Source organism: Panthera uncia, chromosome B4, assembly GCF_023721935.1.
Source record: "Panthera uncia isolate 11264 chromosome B4, Puncia_PCG_1.0, whole genome shotgun sequence".
Taxonomy (NCBI): domain Eukaryota; kingdom Metazoa; phylum Chordata; class Mammalia; order Carnivora; family Felidae; genus Panthera; species Panthera uncia.
This window is the reverse complement of record NC_064809.1, coordinates 77,647,954-77,667,369: the sequence shown is the minus strand read 5'-3', so window position 1 is coordinate 77,667,369 and position 19,416 is coordinate 77,647,954. Positions and strand designations below refer to the sequence as shown.

Below are 19,416 nucleotides of genomic sequence, written 5' to 3'. Positions count from 1 at the left end.
CATCCTTCAAATATCTATATTTTATATTCATTCTTTCCACAAAAGAATACCTAGCATAGTATCTCGAACACATATCTGTTGAGTGAACCTGTTTCACATCCCCTGTGTCTTGCACATAAATGCTCCCTTGATTAATTAATAGCACTGTTCCTTAGAACAATGGGAGTTAGTATCACATACCAGCAGTTTCTGGGGTGGGAGCCTAGTATACTCCGCTTGTGTTTGAATCCTGATTCCACCACTTACTAGTTAGATTATGTCAGGTAAGTCATTTTAATTGTGCCTCAATCCTTATCATATATAAAATGAGAATAATACTAGGGTTTTCTATAGAAGCCTGTTATATTAAATAGAAAAATTCTTGGCAAAAACACATTGTAAGCACCAAAAAAAAAAAAAAAGTGGAAAATGTTATTTTTTTAGCTCCACTGAGACTGAGGGTTTTTTTTTTTTTCCAAGCCTTTATTCTTGGTGGAAGACAAAAACCAAGAACACTGGAGACCTGGATCACCCCACTCTTAACCCACCCCAGGACCTTGAGCCAGCTCCTCAGCCAGCAGCTATTCCCTAACTCATAAATCCTGACTAATGACACAGACATGTCACCTTAATGTTTGTGAAGCCCAGTGACTTATTGTTAAGTGCTTGGAGATCTTCAGATGAAAGGCACCCAAGGGCAGCCACCAGACACCCTATTCAGCCATAAAAGCAAAATACTACCAAAAAACTTGGAAAAGGCAGAGGCTCCGTAACTTAGTGAGCAGAGTATTAAAGCAGGCACTCTGGAAGAGCAAATCAATCCTTAGACTGTAATCCCTGAACACCGAGACCCTGAGAGAGATCATTTTGAATGCCTCAGACTACCTGGAGGCTCCTGGACGGTGTGGGAAGGGGGAGGCAGAAGGATGCCCAAGTCTTTAATTCGACTTAGGTTGTGGGAGGAGTGTTACTCTTTCACCTCTCCTAAATAAAAACAGAAGCAATAACATGTATTGTTATATTAATTCATTAAAAGGCTTGGGCAAACCGGCCCCCTCTAAGTGGCTTGTTTGTGAGTTCTGACCAGTCCTGAATTATGTCAGCCTCCCCTTCCAACTTCATCCTTCCTTCACCTGCCCATTACCACCACCTCAGCCAATGGGTCTTCTTCCTAGACCCACAGACCACTCTAGGGAGAGCCCAGTCCAGGTGTGTGAGTATTGACAGGCCCCCTGGCCCTGAAATCCTCAAGTGGGGGGGGGGGATGAGGGGGGAAATAGCGGTGCACAGTACACAGGTTTTACAGGGGCTGTCCCCGAGGTTAAAGCAAAGAAGAAACTGCCACCTCAGCCAGTAGCTCCCTGTCCCTAAATAGTAGGCAGGCCGTGATGCAGCGGCAAGAGCACTTCACTTGGAGTCTTGCAGCCCTGGAATTCTACCATCGCATAGCTTTGATACTTTAGACCGGTTCCTTAAACATTCTGGGCTTTGGTTTCTTCATCCGTAAAGTGTGGATAACCATACTATCTATCCCACAGCCCGTCGTGAAAAGCAAACATGAGGGTGCAACGCAACGCGTCGTACCCTGTGAAGCATAAAACAGGAGACGTTAGAGCCCCAACTCCTCCCCACCCCCTAACCCACAACGCACGTTACAGACCAGCAGTCACCACCAATACAGCCGGGCCCCTCCTAAGGAATCATGGGCCGTGAAGTCCTTTGGTGGCCACACCCTCGTTTACAGTCATGGAAGTGGGAACTACGCCTCCCAGGATGCAGTGGTGAGGCCGCCCCCGCGACCGCCCTCTGCTCCGCCCTCCTCTTGCACAGCTTCCTGGGATGTGTAGTTCCATATCCAAGCCGGCTCGCCGACAAAAGAGGGCAGAGAAACCACAAACCCCAGAAGTCCTCACGTCCACTTTTCTCCCTCCCCCTCCAGGAGTCGGAGTGCTGTTTTTGTTGTTGGTGGAAGGTGAGGGAACAGCTGATCCGTGTGTGGGGTAAGAAACTTGGCCTAATTTGGGGGCGATCTAATGCGGGGGTCACCCCCAATTTCCAGTCTGTGAAAGGATAATCTAAGGGAACTGTGGAAGGGGGATGCCGGAGCGTTTGGGTTTTAACACTTTCCGTACTGGAAAAGCCACCCCTTCTGTTTTGAGAGTTCTTGGTCTCGAGGGGGCTCTGATCAGGGGTGCGCCCCCTCACTGTTCTCCCCTTCCCCTCAGTTCTTCTCTATAAAGCTTGTTACTCCTAAGGTAGTTGGGAGACACTGAATTATTTACTCATTCTCTCCCACGCAAGACTTGAGCCTCACAAACCTTCTCTTTCTCCTTACCCTCCCGCCCCAATCCAAAGGCCTTTTACTACACCGAGTCCCGGGAGGGAAGCCTTACAAGTGGCAGAATGTTAAGGAACTCTTAGAGGCCTACAGAGTTGAGGGGTGGGAGTCCCCCCACCCGCGCGAACGCTTGAATCTAGCTACACACATACACTTTAGGTGCCCAGAGCTTTGTTTCAGGTCTGGTGAATGTTTCCAGCTGTTAAGGATTTTATTTGTGGGGAGTATTTGGGATTCCACAGGCTTAGATCTGTGGGAGATGATGCATCCCCCATTTTAAAAGCCGGAAGAATTGTATTTGGAGAAAACATGGACGAATTTTAACGAGGGATTTTTCAGCGATGAAATCCCAAAGAAACCTCTTGTCCCCAGTTCAATCCGTATTTTGGAAGGAGAAGTTGCTTCTTTTTGTGGAGCTGGCCCACCTTTCCTTCTCTACTGAATTCCTGTTGTTTTTAAAGTTGCTAGCTCCAGACTTCAGCCTCGCGTGGGTTTGTGATGTTTGGGGGTGTGCCCATGACTATTGGCCATGGCTGATTGGACACCATCCTCTGTGGTTGACACAGGATGAAGATTAGTGGGATGGAGAGGAGCGATGACGAGAGCCATCTCACAGCCCTGGGCTGAGGAGTTGTGTTGATTATTGTTGTTGTTCCTCACTCCATCCCCGTGTTTCCTAATTAACTCTCCCCACCCTAACTTGGAACACCCCTCCCTGTCAATCCCATCTTATAGCATGCCTCCAACTACACATCCAGGCACTTGGAATTGAGGCCAAAGGGGGCAGAGAGAAAACACTACAGCTGGGTTAACATAGTCAAACCAGTAGTTTTCTAGTTCTGTTCCTGGCGAGACCTGAAGAAAAGAACGTTAGGTTATTTTTGAATTAATCCTCCCTTCTTTCAACATCATATATATATTTCCCCTTCTTAGGGCCCCTTACTTCCTACCTTCCAATCTATCCCCTATCCAGGGGTGGGACTTTTCCTGGCTCCAGGCTCCCACATTCCGTCTCCCCACACCACCACGTTCCTGCTGAATGTTTCACCCCACCCTTGAAGCAGCCGCCTCCAGAATTCTTGACTTCCTGAAGTTGAGAGGCAAAACCTGTCTTTCCTTATATCCTCCCTTTCCCTTTGTCTTTGAATGAGAGCAGAAGTTTTTTGTTTTGTTTTGTTTTGTTTTTTAATTCATGAGGGTAGACAACTTGGAGAGGGGAGAGAACTGGGACCTCGGGGGCCTGAGGATCGGGCTGTTGGTCCCCGCCTCCAGCCATATTCCTGCTTTGAAGACTCAGTCATTACTTTCAGAGAGTGTTCAGGTGTCATAAGCTACTCCTGGGTACAGCTGGAGTGGGCAAGGAGACCTGCTCGGAATGAGGGGGCCCCACACGTCAGTTGGATTTTGAATTCAAGAGCCAAAAAGATAAGCGGGATGGGATGGGGAGGTGGAGGCTGAAGAATTTGGAATGTTCAAGTATGTTAAGAGGTGGGAAAGGAGGAACCGAGCGGGTAGAGCCTGGGATACTGAGACTTGGTCAATGGGACTGTGAAAGGGGAGCAGAAATGAGAGAGATCTTAACTCTAGGAAGAGTCTGTGACTCAGAGAGGGTACGATGTGAGACAGGACGGGGACTGACTCAGAAGGTCAGACCTGTGTCCTGGAGACCAAAAGTGATACCTCTAGAGGGTCCTGTAGCCCTTAGGGGCTAGGAACGAAATATACCTCCATCTCTGAGTATAGTGGCAGGAGCTGTGAGTGGGTGGGGATGGAGTTGGGGAGAAGAAGAGATGCATGGGAGAGGTTTTAGGATATTAACCCTTTATTTCATAGGAGGGCAGATACCTTGAGGGCAAGATGGAAGAATCATCACTAAGCCGGGCACCTTCCCGGGGTGGAGTCAACTTTCTGAATGTAGCCCGGACCTACATCCCCAACACCAAGGTGGAATGTCACTATACCCTTCCCCCAGGCACCGTGCCCAGCGCCAGCGACTGGATTGGCATCTTCAAGGTATCCCCGAAACCCCTTTTGGCTCAGATTTGTGAGCCATGGGTTGGTTGGAATCAGGGGAATGACTTAGTCCTTGGGTTCTCAACCGCATGTTGATAGAGAAGAAGGGCAGAGATGTCACAGGTGACAGAAGCCATCTGTGTAAGCCAAGGCTCATCTCCTCCCCATCTTAGCCCTGCCCTCTCCTGCCACAAAGGATCCCTCCACTTTCCCGGTCTGTCATCATCCTTGTCACTGTAACAGCATCTTAGCCCCCATTCAGTCCCTCAGCCCTTTCTGCCATCCCTAGCTCACAGTTCCATCACCATACCTCTCTCCCACCATGGGCCTTCACAGGTGGAGGCTGCCTGTGTTCGGGATTACCACACTTTTGTGTGGTCTTCGGTGCCTGAAAGTGCAACCGATGGTTCCCCTGTCCACGCCAGTGTCCAGTTCCAAGGTACGAGGGAACATGGAAGGTCTGGGAGGAAGGAACCTAGGGGATAGAGGTTTGGAGGAAGATAGTGGGCTCAGAAACCAAAGTTAGGCACAGACAACAAGAAAAAATAAGTACAAATAAATAAAATAAGAACTATATCCAATAGGGCTCAGCAGACATAGAATTGTGGGATTATTACAGAATCAGGGACTTAGAGATAGAAGGACCTGTCAAGGGCCAGTAATCCTGCCACCTACCGCCAAAAAAGAGGAAGTCCTCTCAGGGAACTAAGGGTAGGAAGGAGGGAAAGGTAGTGTCATAAATTGAGAAGAAGGTAGTCATTAGATTCTGAAAGACCTAGGCTCAAATCTCAACTCTAATACAAGCTATCAGACCTTGGACAAATTACTTAATTTCCCTGTCTCTGTTATATTAACAGTAAAAGGGGATGCATGGCTTATAGGCACAATATGAAGGTTTAAAGTGATACAGGTAAAGGGTTAGCATAGTGCCTGGTTCAGGGTGGCCACTCAGTAAGTGATAACTAACATTATTATTATTATTATTATTATTATTATTAGGGAAGGTACGCTTGGGAAAGAGAGGAAGGACAGGCCTAGGCAGAAAGGAGGAAGAAGAGTATCTCAGGGAACATAAATAGCCCATCAGAGGTAAAGAGGAAAGAAAACAGTATGTGGAACAGGGAACAAGGGACTGGAACCAAGGACAGTGGGTGATAAGACACATCAAGGTGGGGGCGGCTGGATGGCTCAGTCAATGAGCATCCGACTCTCGATTTCAGATCAGGTCATGATCCCGGGGGTCGTGGGATCAAGCCCCACATAGGATTCTGTGCTGGGTGTGGAGCCTGCTCCCTCTCTCCCCATCTGGTGCTCACTCTGTCTATATATATATATATATATATAATTTAAAAAAAAAGATGTCAAGGAAAAGGAAGACTGCCAGGCACTTGAGGGCCTGGGATCATATTAGGGTCCTGGGTCCATTCCTCTTCCCACAGCCAGCTACCTGCCCAAACCTGGAGCCCAGCTCTACCAGTTCCGGTATGTGAACCGCCAGGGCCGGGTATGTGGGCAGAGCCCCCCTTTCCAGTTCCGAGAGCCAAGGCCCATGGACGAACTGGTGACCCTAGAGGAGGCCGATGGCGGCTCTGACATCCTGCTGGTCGTCCCCAAGGCCACTGTGCTGCAGGTGAGACAGAGCAACAGAGCTGCTCCCAGGCAGCGGAGTGGGAGGGGCAGGGGAGGGAGAGGGCTGCATGGCAAGGGACTGCTTCTCACTTTACCTTCCCCTGGGCTGTGGCCTCAACTGAGTACCTCACCAGGACTTACACAGTCTTGCCATTAAGAAAGTCTTGATCTAACATAGACACAAACATGTAGGGCAGGAAAGCAAGCTACCCACAGGCACATATCACTCAAGATTTCATAAGTACTTTTCAAACATTCCTTCTCCCAAGTGCTACATCCTGTCCTAGGCCCTAGAGGATGATCCAAAGGGTAGAGGGAGGCCACTCCAGGGAAGGAATGTTCAGAGGAAGGGGAGTATGAGACCCACTTCCAGGACAGGTGAGCAGTGAGAGCAGGTGGTAGGGCCCCACACGTGCACGGTCCAATACAGAAAGCTCTTGAACAGTTGAAATGTGACTGGTCCAAATTGAGATGTACTGTATGGGGAACATACACAAAGGATTTTGAAGACTTAGTGTTAAAAAAAAAGTAAAAGATCTCAGTGGTTTTTTATATTGGTCACATGTTGAAATGATAATACTTTGGATACGCTGAGTTGGATAAAATACCATTAAAACAAATTTCACCTGTTTCTTGTTACTTTTTTGAGTATTTACTAGGAAGTTTAAAAAACTATATATGTGGCTTGTATTTTTCTATGGGACCAAATAGAGAAGAGTTAGAGAGTGGCGGCAGATGTTGGCAAGGACTTCCTGAAGGAAGATCAGGGATAGGGAAACTGGGGAGGAAGTACACTCCCCAGACAAGAGGACAGACTTGAGGAAGTGCTCAGAGGGTGAGAATGGGTACCTTATCTGTGATTTAGATAAACTCTTGCCTTCTAGAACCCTCTAAACACACGGGATCAACACAAGAATAGGAAGATGTCTATATCTTACATAAGTCAGAGATGTGTGAGCTCCTACCCTGTGTTCTGGGTTTTTTTTTATATTAAGTTTTTATTTTGATTCTAATGTAGTTAACATACAGTGTTTTGGTAGTTTCAGATGTACAATAGAGTGATTCTGCGGTTCCATATATATTAATCAGTACTCATGATAAGTGTATTCTTTAATCTTTATCGCCTATTTCACCCATCCCCTTACCTACCTCCCCTCTGGTAACCATCAGTTTATTCTGTATAGTAGAGAGTCTGTTTCTTGGTTTATATCCCTTTTTTTCCTTTGCTCATTTGTTTTGTTTCTTAAATTCCACATTTAAGTGAAATCATAGGGTATTGGTCTTTCTCTGACTGATTTCACTTAGCATTACACTCTCTAGCTTCATCCATGTTGTTACAAATGGCAAGATTTCATTCGTTTTCATGGCTGAGTAATATTTCATTGTGTATATATGTACCACGTCTTCTTTTTTTGTTCTTCAGTCGATGGACCCTTGGGCTGCTTCCATAATTTGGCTATTGTAGATAATGCTGCTATAAACATTGGGGTGCATGTATCCCTTTGAATTAGTGTTTCATATATTTAAAAAAATTTTTTTTGCTGTTTATTTTTGAGAGAGAGAGAGCACGAGGCAGGGAGGGGCAGAGAGAGAGGGAGATGCAGAATCTGAAACATGCTACAGGCTCTGAGCTGTCAGCACAGAGCCCGACACGGGGCCCAAACCCACAGACTGGGAGATCATGACCTGAGCCGAAGTCGGATGCTTAACTGACTGAGCCACCCGAGCGCCCCTAGTGTTTTCGTATTTTGGGGTAAATACCCAGTAGTGCGATTACTGGACCGTAGGGTAGTTCTATTTTTAACTTTGTGAGGAATCTCCACACCATTTTCCACAGTGGCTGCACCAGTTTGCATTCCCACCATTGGTGCACAACGACTCCTTTTTCTCCACATCCTCGCCAACACTTGTTGTTCCTTGTGTTTTTGATATTAGCCACTCTGACAGGTGTGAGGTGGTATCTCATTGTGGTTTTGATTTGCATTTCCCTGATGATGAGTGATGTTGAGCACCTTTTCCTGTGTCTGTTGGCCATCTGGATATTTTCCATGTTCTGTTTTTACATTTGTTATTCTCATTATAATTACCTTTCAAAAATCTAGGCTAAGAGATCACTTTCCAAATGAGGACAGAGACTCAGAGAAGTTGTGTAACTCATTCAAAGTGACATAGCTAGCAGGGCACCTGGGTGGCTCGGTTGGTTGAGCGCCTGACTTTGGCTCAGGTTATGATCTCACAGGTCGTGGGTTTGAGTCCTGCGTCAGGCTCTGTGCTGACAGCTCAGAGCCTGGTATCTGCTTCAGATTCTGTGTCTCCCTCTCTCTGCCCCTCTCCCACTCGCATTCTGTCTCTCTCAAAAATAAGTAAATATTAAAAAAAAAAAAAAAGTAACAGAGCTAGCAAAAATTATATTGGAGATTTAAACCTACCTCTGTCGGGTTCCAGAATAGAGAAGGTAAAATTCAGGGAGGGAGCCATTCCTTTTGTTTATGTGGATCGAGAAAGACTTCTTCCAAGAGCGTCGAGAGCTGGTGGTGGCAGGATTCAGTAACACACAAGCCTCCCCTTACTCAGCTCTTTATAGCTTGTACCGATGTAACCTCCCGGCCCCGAATGCACCTGCAGCGTGACGGGGACGGGACTTTCACGAGCACACCCCCCTCCTCATCCTGCTCCCTGTAGAACCAGCTGGATGAGAGCCAGCAAGAGAGAAATGACCTGATGCAGCTGAAGCTGCAGCTGGAGGGACAGGTGACGGAGCTGAGGAGTCAAGTACAGGAGCTCGAGACGGCTCTGGCAACAGCCAGGCAGGAGCATGCGGAGCTGATGGAGCAGTACAAGGTGGGAGTTGGGCCAGGTGGGGCACGGGGCCTGGCTGCTCACCCAGGGTCCAAAGTCTGAACCCAGCGAAGATGGGAAAGGCAAGGTGTTAGTGGGCTTTTAAGATGGTTCCGGTATCAAAAACATAGCTTTAAGGGGTAACAAGTAGGATTAAACTTGACATGACAGGAGACACATCCCCAAATGTAACGACACTCAGTTCTTTGCACACAGCAGTGCTGGGGGACGGGGGGATGTGGCCATATTCGCCAGTAAGGGAATGCTCTCTGGCAGTTTCTTTTTCAAGGAAGGTGACAGGGTAGGAAGGTGAGAACAGGCTAACTCCCGTGTGCTCCTCCCAAGCCCTTGTTCTGTGCTTTGAGAGGTGAGTCTCAACTTCATTCTTCTGGGGGGAACCTCGATTCCAGGGGCTTTCCCGGTCCCACGGGGAGCTCACAGAAGAGAGGGACATCCTGAGCCGGCAACAGGGAGACCATGTGGCACGCATCCTGGAGCTAGAAGATGACATCCAGGCCATCAGTGAGAAAGTGCTGACAAAGGAGGTGGAGCTGGACAGGTGAGGGCGTCCCCTCTACCCCCATCACTTCCCTTCATTTCCTGTCACCCCCAGACTCCGGCCTCCTGTTTCAGACACGCAAACCTGCACTCTGTCTGGTGTGGTTCTTTCCCCGTTCAGACTCAGGGTATTCCACTTCCCCGGCCTTTCTTTCCTGCCTAGCTCTCCTCCATCTTTCCTAAGCCTATTCTGTATTCCTCACCTTCAGAAGTAATCATAGTTACTATTTATGCTGCAGCAAAGGCTAAGCAGGAGCTAGGAGTGGAGGATTTGGAAGAAAAGAGTGGATAGAACAGTCAAGACAAGATAAGAGAGGATGGATTTCAGATTTTATCACAGCAAAGAAGATGAGACTCCGTTCTCACTGTTAGGAAATGTCTGAACCGGTGATCCAGGAATGTTACGGGATCTCTCCTCTGAAAAAAAAGGTATAAGTCATAGAATCTTAGCCCTCAGAGGACTGTCAGGTAATTGAGAAGGTCACTACCTCAGAAGGCAGCCTCTTTCAATATCAGACAGCTGTCACTTTTGTATCTCTTGTATTGAACTAAACACCTCCCTTCTGTAACTTGCCTCCATTAGTGCTGGTTTAGACCTCTGGGGTTGCACAGGATGAATTTCTTTCCTCTACCAGACAACTGTCGTTTTTACCAAATGGCACAAACACTGACCACTTCCCGTGTCTGTCCGTCACATTTTCGCCAGGAGAAACACCCTAGTTCTTTCTTTCATCAAATCATGTAATTAAGTCTCTTTCATTCGGCACCAGTAGATTTTATGTATATTTTTAAACTCCTTAAAGGAAAGAGGCATTCTAGCCAAGGTCCAGAGTAAAAAAGTGAGTTACTCCCTGAGGCTTCTCCAGTGTAGGATATGTTAGTCTTGCCCTACGGAGATAGTAAATGTCTAGGTTCTAAATCATGGAATAGAAAAGCAGGGATCAGACAGAGCATCTGGAAAAGATTAGGGACTGTCTAGCCCAGGGGTCAGTAAACCTATGGCCCATGTGCCAGATCTAGCCTGGCCACCTGTTTTTGTACAGTCTGTGAGTTTAAATGGTTTTAATGATGAATTAACGGTTAAACGAAAGAAGAAAAATATTTTGTGATGTGAAAATTATCTGAAATGCAAATGTCAGTGTTCATAAATAAAGTTTTATTGGAACAGCCGCGCTTATTCATTTACACGTCTGTGGTGCTTTCACACTACAGTGGCAGAAATGAATAGTTACCACAGAATCTTCATGGCCTGCAAAGCCTGAAGTATTTATTATCAGGCCCTTTACAGAAAAAGTCTTCCAACTTCTGATCTAGATCCAAAGTTTATAATTGATCGTGGCTGTCCCTTGTCTAAAAAAAGACTGGATTCTGGTCTCTTGATTGAATGCAAACAACTAGCAAGGCATCAGCAGAACATTCCTTAAAATGACACATAAAGAGAACAAACTGTTTATTTCTAGACTGTGCTCTAGAACCAGGAATCTTGGATACTCAGGGCTTCCAGCGAGATCACCTTGGTCTGGGGATTTGGGCATCCCAGAGACAATAGGAGGTGTGGGCCCAGAGGGGCACCAGAAAAAGTGCTAAAGACAAAAGCCCACGTCCTTCGTATCTTCTGTGGTGACCAGCCGGGTTATCTGATGTTCCATGTCCCCACGTACAGGGTGAGAGACACCGTGAAGGCCCTGACTCGGGAACAGGAGAAGCTTCTTGGTCAACTGAAAGAAGCACAGGCCGACAAGGAGCAGAGCGAGGTAGGGGCTCAGAGTCTGTTTGCTTTCTCAATTGTTCTTCCACTGCGTTGAGGCCCTTTTGAGTGCCGGGCACCAAAGCCAATAAAAAATGTAAAGAGGACATTGTACACACGCTCTCCTAGGAAACAAAATGTATACCCAAGTCAGGATTAGTCAAAGTGGAATATATTCAGCATCACCAGGGAAGAATAATAAAGTGTTAAGATGCTCCACAGAAGTGGACAAAAGCACGTCTTATTAGGGTCATTAGAAGGGGGCAGGGATGCCTGGCTGGCTCAGTCAGTAGAGCGTGTGACTCTTGATCTCAGGGTGTGAGTTCAAGCCCCACGTTGGGCATGGAGTGTACTGAAAAAAAAAAAAAAAAAAAAAAAAAAAAGAGGGGCATAAAGTAGCCTAGTATTTTCCAGCTTTTTTAGCTCTCCTTTCCACCCCACAATAAAGTTTTACATCTTAGGTGGAACCTCGTTGAATAGATAAAACCAATAGTTTATTACTATAAATTTATTTTTATAAATTCAAGTATTTATTTTCTTTAATGTTTATTTTTTTAATTTTTTTTGTTTACGTTTATTTATTTTTGAGACAGAGAGAGACAGAGCATGAACAGGGGAGGGTCAGAGAGAGGGAGACACAGAATCTGAAACAGGCTCCAGGCTCTGAGCTGTCAGCACAGAGCCCGATGCGGGGCTCGAACTCACAGACCGTGAGATCATGACCTGAGCCGAAGTCGGATGCCTAACCGACCGAGCCACCCAGGCGCCCCAATGTTTATTTATTTTTGAGAGAGGGAGAGACAGAGCACGAGTGGGGGAGGGGCAGAGAGAGAGGGAGACAGAATCCAAAGCAGGATACTGGCTCTGAGCTGTCAGCACAGAGCCTGATGTGGGCTGAAACTCACAAGCCGTGAGCTCATGACCTGAGCCAAAGTCAGATGCTCAACCCACTGAGCCACCCATGCACCCCAATTTTAAAAATTCAAATGTACAATGTTAACTTATAAGGTAACAAAAGTAATCAGGTAATTCTGATGGATGCCAAACCTTGAAATCAGAGGTTACAGATAACTATTCTGTCAGCATCAGCAGCTAATATATTTCCGTATTGAGTTTTGGTTGTACAATACTAAGAACACCTTGAGTCTCCAAATAAGTAAGTGCAAATGACGGCAATTTTTAAACTGTCCACCATGCCATCTCAGTTTGCTTTTCAAACAAAAAGAAAATCCAATAGGAACTTTATTCTGAGGTTTGTACAAAAAAATTAATTAACCTGAAAAAAAAGTGAATTAACTCAGAAGCACATGTCAGTGGATTGATGATCCCCGTTGTGTTAACTTGTGAGCTTGTATGTTGTTTTTCTCACATATTTTTTGAATTATTTAGAAGGAGCTCACATCACATATTCGCAGAATCTCTCAGCAGCTTCCTCCAAACCCTAGGCTTCCGTGGAAGGGTATTTGAAAGCCATTTGTTCAGCAGTAAAGAGTGGGTAGGATTTGAGTAGACAGAGATAAGAGGGAGGCCATTCTGGGAACTGAGAAAGACGCGTGCAAAGGCTGAGAGTCCAGAACACTCGGGGCACTTGAAAGTGTGGATGGAGGGTTTGAGATGAGGCCCAGGTCAGACTGGAGAGGATCTGGAGTTAATCTTCCTTCTGTAAGCAAATGAGAGGCATCCATGATTTTCAAGGGGGTGACATGTACTTAGGCGGGACTTAACAGAAGATTAATGTGATTTCTTCCTGGGAGATGAACTAGTTATGAGATTATTCAATAATCCAAGTCAGAAATGACCAGATCCTGAGTCAACATGGTTGCTGTGATAGTAGAAAAGAGAAAATGGCTGTGAACAAGACAGAAGATGGAGAAGCAAAAGGCTTTTCTTGGGGTCACTAAGGAAAGAACAGAGCCAAGCCCAGCACCAAGGGATCCAGCCTGAGTGACTTAGGAAGTAGTCAGTAGCATGGGCAGAAATAAGAGTGGAAAGAAGTGGACTGGGAAATAGAATATGCTGAGTTTGAGGGCCTCATGGACATCCAGACTGAGTTTTGATCTAAAAGGAAGAGCAGAGGGGCGCCTGACTGGCTCAGTTGGTGGAGTAAGCGACTCTTGATCTTGGGGTTGTGAGTTCAAGCCCCATGTTAGGCGTAGAGGTTACCTAAAAAATCAATAAAACCTTCTTTAAAAAATTAATAATAATGAAAGGAAGAGCGGAGAAGCAGAAATGGTACATGGGATACCTAGATTCGTGTAAGACCCCATCAAGGCTGTGATGCCGGTACCTCATTATGGGAGCTGGAGACTGGATGTTCAGGCCTGAGTCGCTTTGAGCTGAGACCCCAAGAAGGGCTGACGAGAGCTGAATGCTTGAGTTTGTGTTAAATCTGGGAAGCAGAACCTTGATCTCTCTCATCACAGTGGTTCAGCCCCTGCCAGCCACCCCAAATACATATACCCCTTTCCTTACCTATTTTCCACCTCCCATCAGGCTGAGCTCCAAATGGCACAACAGGAGAACCGCCGCTTAAATCTGGAGCTGCAGGAAGCAAAGGGCCGGCAGGAGGAGCAGAGTGCCCAGGCCCAGCGACTGAAGGACAAGGTGGCCCAGATGAAGGACACCCTAGGCCAGGCCCAGCAGCACGTGGTGAGTGAAGCCCTTAGGCAGTGGGAAGTAGAGGAAGTACCAAGGGCTAGCTAGGGAAAAGACATGGCTAAAGATTGAACGATATAAATCGTGAGCCTTGTTGCGGTGCGGGGTCAAAGGGACCCTAGTTACCTTCCTGGTTCGAGAATGACTCAGTGGGAGCCCTAATCTCCATCTCCTTCTTTCTCCTGAGGCTGAACTGGAGCCCCTAAAGGAGCAGCTTCGAGGAGCCCAGGAGCTCGCAGCCTCAAGCCAGCAGAAAGCCGCCCTTCTTGGGGAGGAGTTGGCCAGCACAGCGGGAGCCAGGGACCGCACCATGGCGGAGCTACACCGCAGCCGCCTGGAAGTGGCTGGAGTCAATGGCAGGCTGGCTGAGCTCAGCCTGCACCTGAAGGAGGAAAAAAGCCAATGGAGCAAGGAGCGGGCAGGGCTGCTGCAGAGTATGGAGGTAGAGGGATGGGGGGGAACTGGCAGGCTCACAGCCACTGCCCCCACCTCCATGGAGTCAGATTCCCTGGGAAGGGAGACAGGGATGAGAAGCTTAGAGGACTCAGGAGTGGGGAGGGGCTCTGAGGGAGGTACCAATTCACTGTCCAAGTATGACCCATCCGTAAGTAGGGTGTTCCAGTCCTGATCTTCGTAGCACCTTCCTCGGTTACCACCTTGATTAAGAAACGTTTACTGCCCTAGGCACCGGGCCCTGTCGTGATGCCCATTTCTGATCAGCAAGGCACCTTGCTGGCATGTCCCTTCCTTCATTGAGAAGTATCAGGAATGAGGAAGCCAAGAAGGGGAAATTGCTCCCAAAATACCCATTGAAATAAAGGAAAGGACACAGCGAGGGATGGGGCTGATGCCAGTGGCGTCCCTTTTCCTTCACCTTTCCCCTCCCACGTTCCTTTTCGGCCGCATTCCAGGCAGAGAAAGATAAGATCCTGAAGCTAAGTGCAGAGATACTTCGACTGGAAAAGGCAGTTCAGGACGAGAAGACCCAGAATCAAGTGTTCAAGACTGAACTAGCCCGGGAAAAGGATTCTAGCCTGGTGAGACGCCCAGCCACCCATGAGTCCTGGTCCTGTCACCTCCTGAGACATCAGTGGCCCTTCTCTCTGTCCTGGGTGTCAGCTCAGAAGTGCTGGGTGCTCACTTACATGTTGAATGGCATCTTACTTGCACACATCCCAGGTCTCATTGGGTTGAAATGTGCAATGTCCCTTTCTCTTCTCATGGCAAATACTCTGGGCCTCATAGCGATGACGTAAGGGAATTCTAGAATGCCCCGGCTGTGACCAGGGTCTCTGTATCCCAGCCAAAGGCAATCACCCAGGCCCACACTGGAGAGGCAGAGACTGGGACCCAGGCGACTGTCTCCTGTGGTCAAGACAAGGGACTCATCGAAGAAGAGTGTTGGGGCTTCCCCTGTGTGTGTCAGGGCAAGAGAGGGACAGGGGCACAGAGGAGCATGATTCTAGGTTGGTGGTTCCAGGTCGCAGAGCCTAGGTTCTTGGAGGTACATTCTAGGCTCCACATTCCCTCAGGTGCAGTTGTCAGAGAGCAAGCGGGAGCTCACAGAGCTGCGGTCAGCCCTGCGCGTGCTCCAGAAAGAGAAGGAACAGTTACAGGAGGAGAAGCAGGTGAGAACCTAGGACTCAGGCCCTTTGGATGCCAGAGCTGAGGATTCAGGGGGGAACCTCATGTCTTCTTGTCATCTCTTGGCTTAAGAACTGCTAACTCTAAGAGGGCCCGGAGGCTAAAAATGGGACGGTGGCTCCTCTCACTGGTTGACTTGGCAGAACAGGGGAGGACTGTGGGAGCGAGGGAGGGATGTAAGAGGTGAAGGAGGGCTCCTGGGGGTGGGGGTGGGAGTGAGGCTCTCCTTTGAGCTGCCTCCCCACCCCACTCCTCCCCCACCACAGCCCACTTTGGGGAAGGCATCCAGTCCCGAAGAGCTCAGAGTTCCTCTTGGGTCAAGGAAGGCTCTGCAGCCAGCGGGGTTGGCGTCTTCCCAGCCTCTCTCACCTCTTTGCTCCCAACTCCAGGAACTGCTAGAGTACATGAGAAAGCTGGAGGCCCGCCTGGAGAAGGTGGCAGACGAGAAGTGGAACGAGGATGCTGTCACAGAGGACGAGGAGGCGGCTGTGGGCCCGAGTCTGTACACCCCCAGTCTTGTGACACCTCTTCCCCCGCCTGTTTCCCCGGCTTGGGGAAAGCTGCATGTGACCCCTCTGGGAGCTGCCTCTGCCCTCTGTGTTTTGCCTTTTTTCTTCCCAGACCCTGGCCCCTTTCTAGTTTAACCATATCCCTCATCCAAAGGGAGATAGCTGAGCCAAGCCTCTAACAATTCATCCCTCTCTGTCCTCTCCCTCACCGGCAGGCTGCCCAGCAGCTCTGACAGACTCAGAGGATGAGTCCCCAGAAGACATGAGGGTCCCTCCCTATGGCCTGTGTGAGCGTGGAGACACAGGCTCTTCTCCTGCTGGGCCACGAGAGTCTTCTCCCCTGGTCGTCATCAGCCAGCCGGCTCCCATCGCTCCCCACCTCTCAGGGCCAGCTGAAGAGAGTAGCTCTGACTCGGTGAGCTGTGTGTGGACGGGGGCGGTGGTGGGAGACAGAGCAAGGTTAGGGAGGAAGGGGCAGGTACGGCCACACCCAATGGCCCAGTGTCCGGAAAAGGAAGTGTTAATCTTAGCCGTACAGGGCTCTGCTTTCCCCTTGGGAGAGAGAAGGCAGGCCCAGCCTCTCTTCAGGGCCACTGCCCCAAAATCCAGTCCGACCCAGTAACCCCAATGCTGCCAGCCCCTGCCCCCCATACTCCTCCTCTTCTTACCCACTAGCCCCCATCAAAACTCCTGTCCTGCCTCACTCTTACTACAGCCCACAGTCTACCGTCTGGGCCTGGACTGCTCTTACCTCCCCCAGCATGCTGCTCCCCTATCTTGGGACGCTACCCCCAAACCCATCCCTATCTCTTTGGTACCCAGGAGGCCGAGGATGAGAAGTCAGTCCTCATGGCAGCTGTTCAGAGTGGAGGTGAGGAGGCCCACCTGCTGCTTCCTGAGCTGGGCAATGCCTTCTATGACGTGGCCAGGTGAGTGCAAAAGGGGGAGAACACGAGGAAGGTGGGAGCATGCCAGTGGAAAGGGCATCCGGGTGAACAGTCCCCATGCCCTTCCCCCAAGCTCCCTCTTCTTGGCCCCAGCCAAGAAGAAGAGACATAGGAGTGGTTGACACAGAAAACCACCCACCACCCCAAGTCCCAGGTGCCATCAGGTAATTCCTCCCCCCATCTTATCAATGCACACGTGCACTCAGAGGCCCTGCCTTTAACTGGCTTCTGTGTCGTTCTAGCACCATCTTCCGTGGAGCCCAAATAGCCCTGCATCCCCTCTCTCCTGCCCCTCCCCCTTCCCCAACCACCAGGTAGGTACCTAGGCTCTATCTGGGGAGGAAGGGAGGTGACCAGTGCCCCCAGGGATGGGAACAGAGAGAAGACTGGGATCCAGCATCTGACCACCCCTGAGATGTTGTCCTTCTCCCCTGACTTTCCTGGGAGACCCTTTGGGCAATGCAGCTGCAGGGGTGGGGGATTCAGGTATCAGATCGCCCCTTCTGCCTTCCCTTTTCTTTTGCAGGTCAAGAGGGGAAGGCAGGGGGAAGAGAGATTTTATCATCTAGCCCCCAGCTTTGCCTCGATGTGAGATGGGCTCAGGGCAGGGAGGGGGCGATGCTGTCATCCTTCTCGGCTGGAGCAGGAAGATGAAGGACGATGTCAGACTCATTTTCAGCCTCATTAGGCAGCAGACGGAGATGGAGGGAGGAGCGCAGGGGTGGGGGATGGGCTGTGCACCACTGCGGCGACCAGCGGGGACTAAAGAAGAGAGGGCCTGGAGAGCTGGGAAACTAAGGCTTCAGTAGTGTGGGGAGAACGATGCTGGGGGTGAGACTAGGAGAGAGCTGCCAGGAACAGGGTAATCTGGAAGGCCAGGTGCATGGGTCCCTGTCCCTGAGGTCCACAAGGCAAGAAGGCATCGGAGCACACTGACCCTCTCCTTCCCCTCTGTCTCCTTCAGTGGCTTTGCAGTGGGTCCCTTGTCAGAGGCCAGCACCGGGGGCCCTGCCACCCCCCCGTGGAAGGAGTGCCCTATTTGTAAGGAGCGCTTTCCGGCTGAGAGTGATAAGGATGCCCTGGAGGACCACATGGATGGACACTTCTTTTTCAGCACCCAGGACCCCTTTACCTTTGAGTGATCTCACCCCTCCTCAGTACATGCACAGATGCACTCACACACACACACACACACACACACACACACACACTCATGCACAGACACACACACTCATGCACAGACACACACTTAGGTCTCAGGCCTCTCTTCCAACACACTGGGCTCCATGATATTCTGTTCCCTAAGAACCGCCCCTGCCTTTGAGCCATTTTCATCCCAAGCTCTCACCGGCATCCTCTCCTGCCTGGTTCTTTTGTCCAAGCAGGGGTCCTTTTTGGAAGCAGTGGCTGACCTTACCCTCTAAAAGCGGTTTTGGATGAACCAGGATGGAGGAGAACTTCCCCAGGGGTAGGTTGCTTCTGTCACGGACACCAGCCACACACACACACACACACACTCATACACACACACTCACACACACTCTCTGATGCCCCAAAGCCAATTCCCCGGGGCACCCCACCCTCTCTTATTGGGGGTCTTTGTTGGTTTATCTGAGTTTTCTCTGGGGCCTGCATGGAGGCAGCAGCATGGACATCACGGCCTCTTCAGGTCTCTTTCATTTCTGAGCTTCAGTGGTTCTTTCTGTTCCCCATTTCCCCCCCCCCCCCCATTGCTTTCTGCACCCCCACCCCAGCCTTTTCCACACCATTAGATATGAAATTTGGATGTTTCTTTTGTATTTTTGAGGTTTTCTGTACTCTTACCTCCTGCTCCACCCTGCCACCACCCCCCAGTGTCCTCACATGGAAAGAAATAATGCATTTGTGCCTTCTGTGAGGGATGGGGAGAACACAGGGTCCCAGGTGTCCCCGTTTCTCAGCCCTCCTCCCTCTCCAGGTTCCCCCTCCCCCCAGCAATAAGAGCTTTCCCTCATTATCCCTCCCCCGATCTGTAGTTTGGACAAATATATTTATATGATATGTATAACGATTCTAATAAAATGTGTTCTTACCATGAGGTGTGACTAGAGCAACGCAGGTCCAGACAGCTGGCTCATAGACCATAGTGGAGGGGAGTTGGGACGGAGGGGACTACCCCCTGCCTTCTTGGGGAGGGTGCCCAGCAGCGTCTCCTCGCTATGCCTCTTGGTGGGCAGAGGAGGAGGGAGGGATCTTTGTCTCGGGTTGTGGTGGGGCGGCTGGCTTGGAGAAGACTGCGGTGGGCGAGGGAGCAACGTATGGGTCCACGTGAGACAGGACTTCAGGATTTCAGTCCTGGGGTGGGCAAGGTGGAACCCAAGCTTCTGGGCCCAGGTGCATGTCTCAGAAGGCAGGGGAAGTTTCCACTGCACAGACCTTCAACCTCCATAGCAGCCATCACTGTACCGTGGGCCAAAGATGGGCATTACCCGTGTCAGGAGTTCACATCTTTGGGGAGCCACTTAGATAAAAAAAAATGCCCTCAACTCCATCCCTCTGAAGTCTATTTGATTTTCCTTC

The 19,416-nt window shown here is 49.4% G+C and overlaps 1 protein-coding gene and 1 long non-coding RNA gene across 4 annotated transcripts; one reads left to right on the top strand and one right to left on the bottom strand.

Moving 5' to 3' along the window:
* The first annotated feature begins 1,896 nt into the window (after positions 1-1,896).
* Positions 1,897-18,934, top strand: CALCOCO1 (calcium binding and coiled-coil domain 1). 3 transcript variants are annotated; one of them, XM_049625629.1, is made up of 17 exons: positions 1,897-1,979; positions 4,151-4,330; positions 4,667-4,769; positions 5,770-5,960; positions 8,642-8,800; positions 9,208-9,356; positions 11,019-11,109; positions 13,596-13,751; positions 13,945-14,199; positions 14,669-14,794; positions 15,290-15,385; positions 15,791-15,899; positions 16,126-16,325; positions 16,733-16,839; positions 17,100-17,171; positions 17,384-17,445; positions 17,822-17,909. In XM_049625629.1, exons 2-16 carry the CDS (start codon positions 4,175-4,177, stop codon positions 17,424-17,426), a joined length of 2,013 nt encoding a protein of 670 aa, XP_049481586.1. In that variant the 5' UTR covers positions 1,897-1,979; positions 4,151-4,174; the 3' UTR covers positions 17,427-17,445; positions 17,822-17,909. The 3 variants fall into 3 exon arrangements, with proteins under 3 accessions (XP_049481586.1, XP_049481584.1, XP_049481583.1); XM_049625627.1 differs by having other exon boundaries at positions 17,384-17,914; XM_049625626.1 differs by lacking the exons at positions 17,100-17,171; positions 17,384-17,445 and having other exon boundaries at positions 17,822-18,934.
* Positions 10,789-13,664, bottom strand: LOC125919134 (uncharacterized). Its single transcript, XR_007456675.1, has 2 exons — positions 13,575-13,664; positions 10,789-11,227 (listed from the first exon to the last, which is right to left on the bottom strand). It is a non-coding gene; the product is annotated as an uncharacterized LOC125919134 (long non-coding RNA).
* Positions 18,935-19,416: the final 482 nt, after the last annotated feature.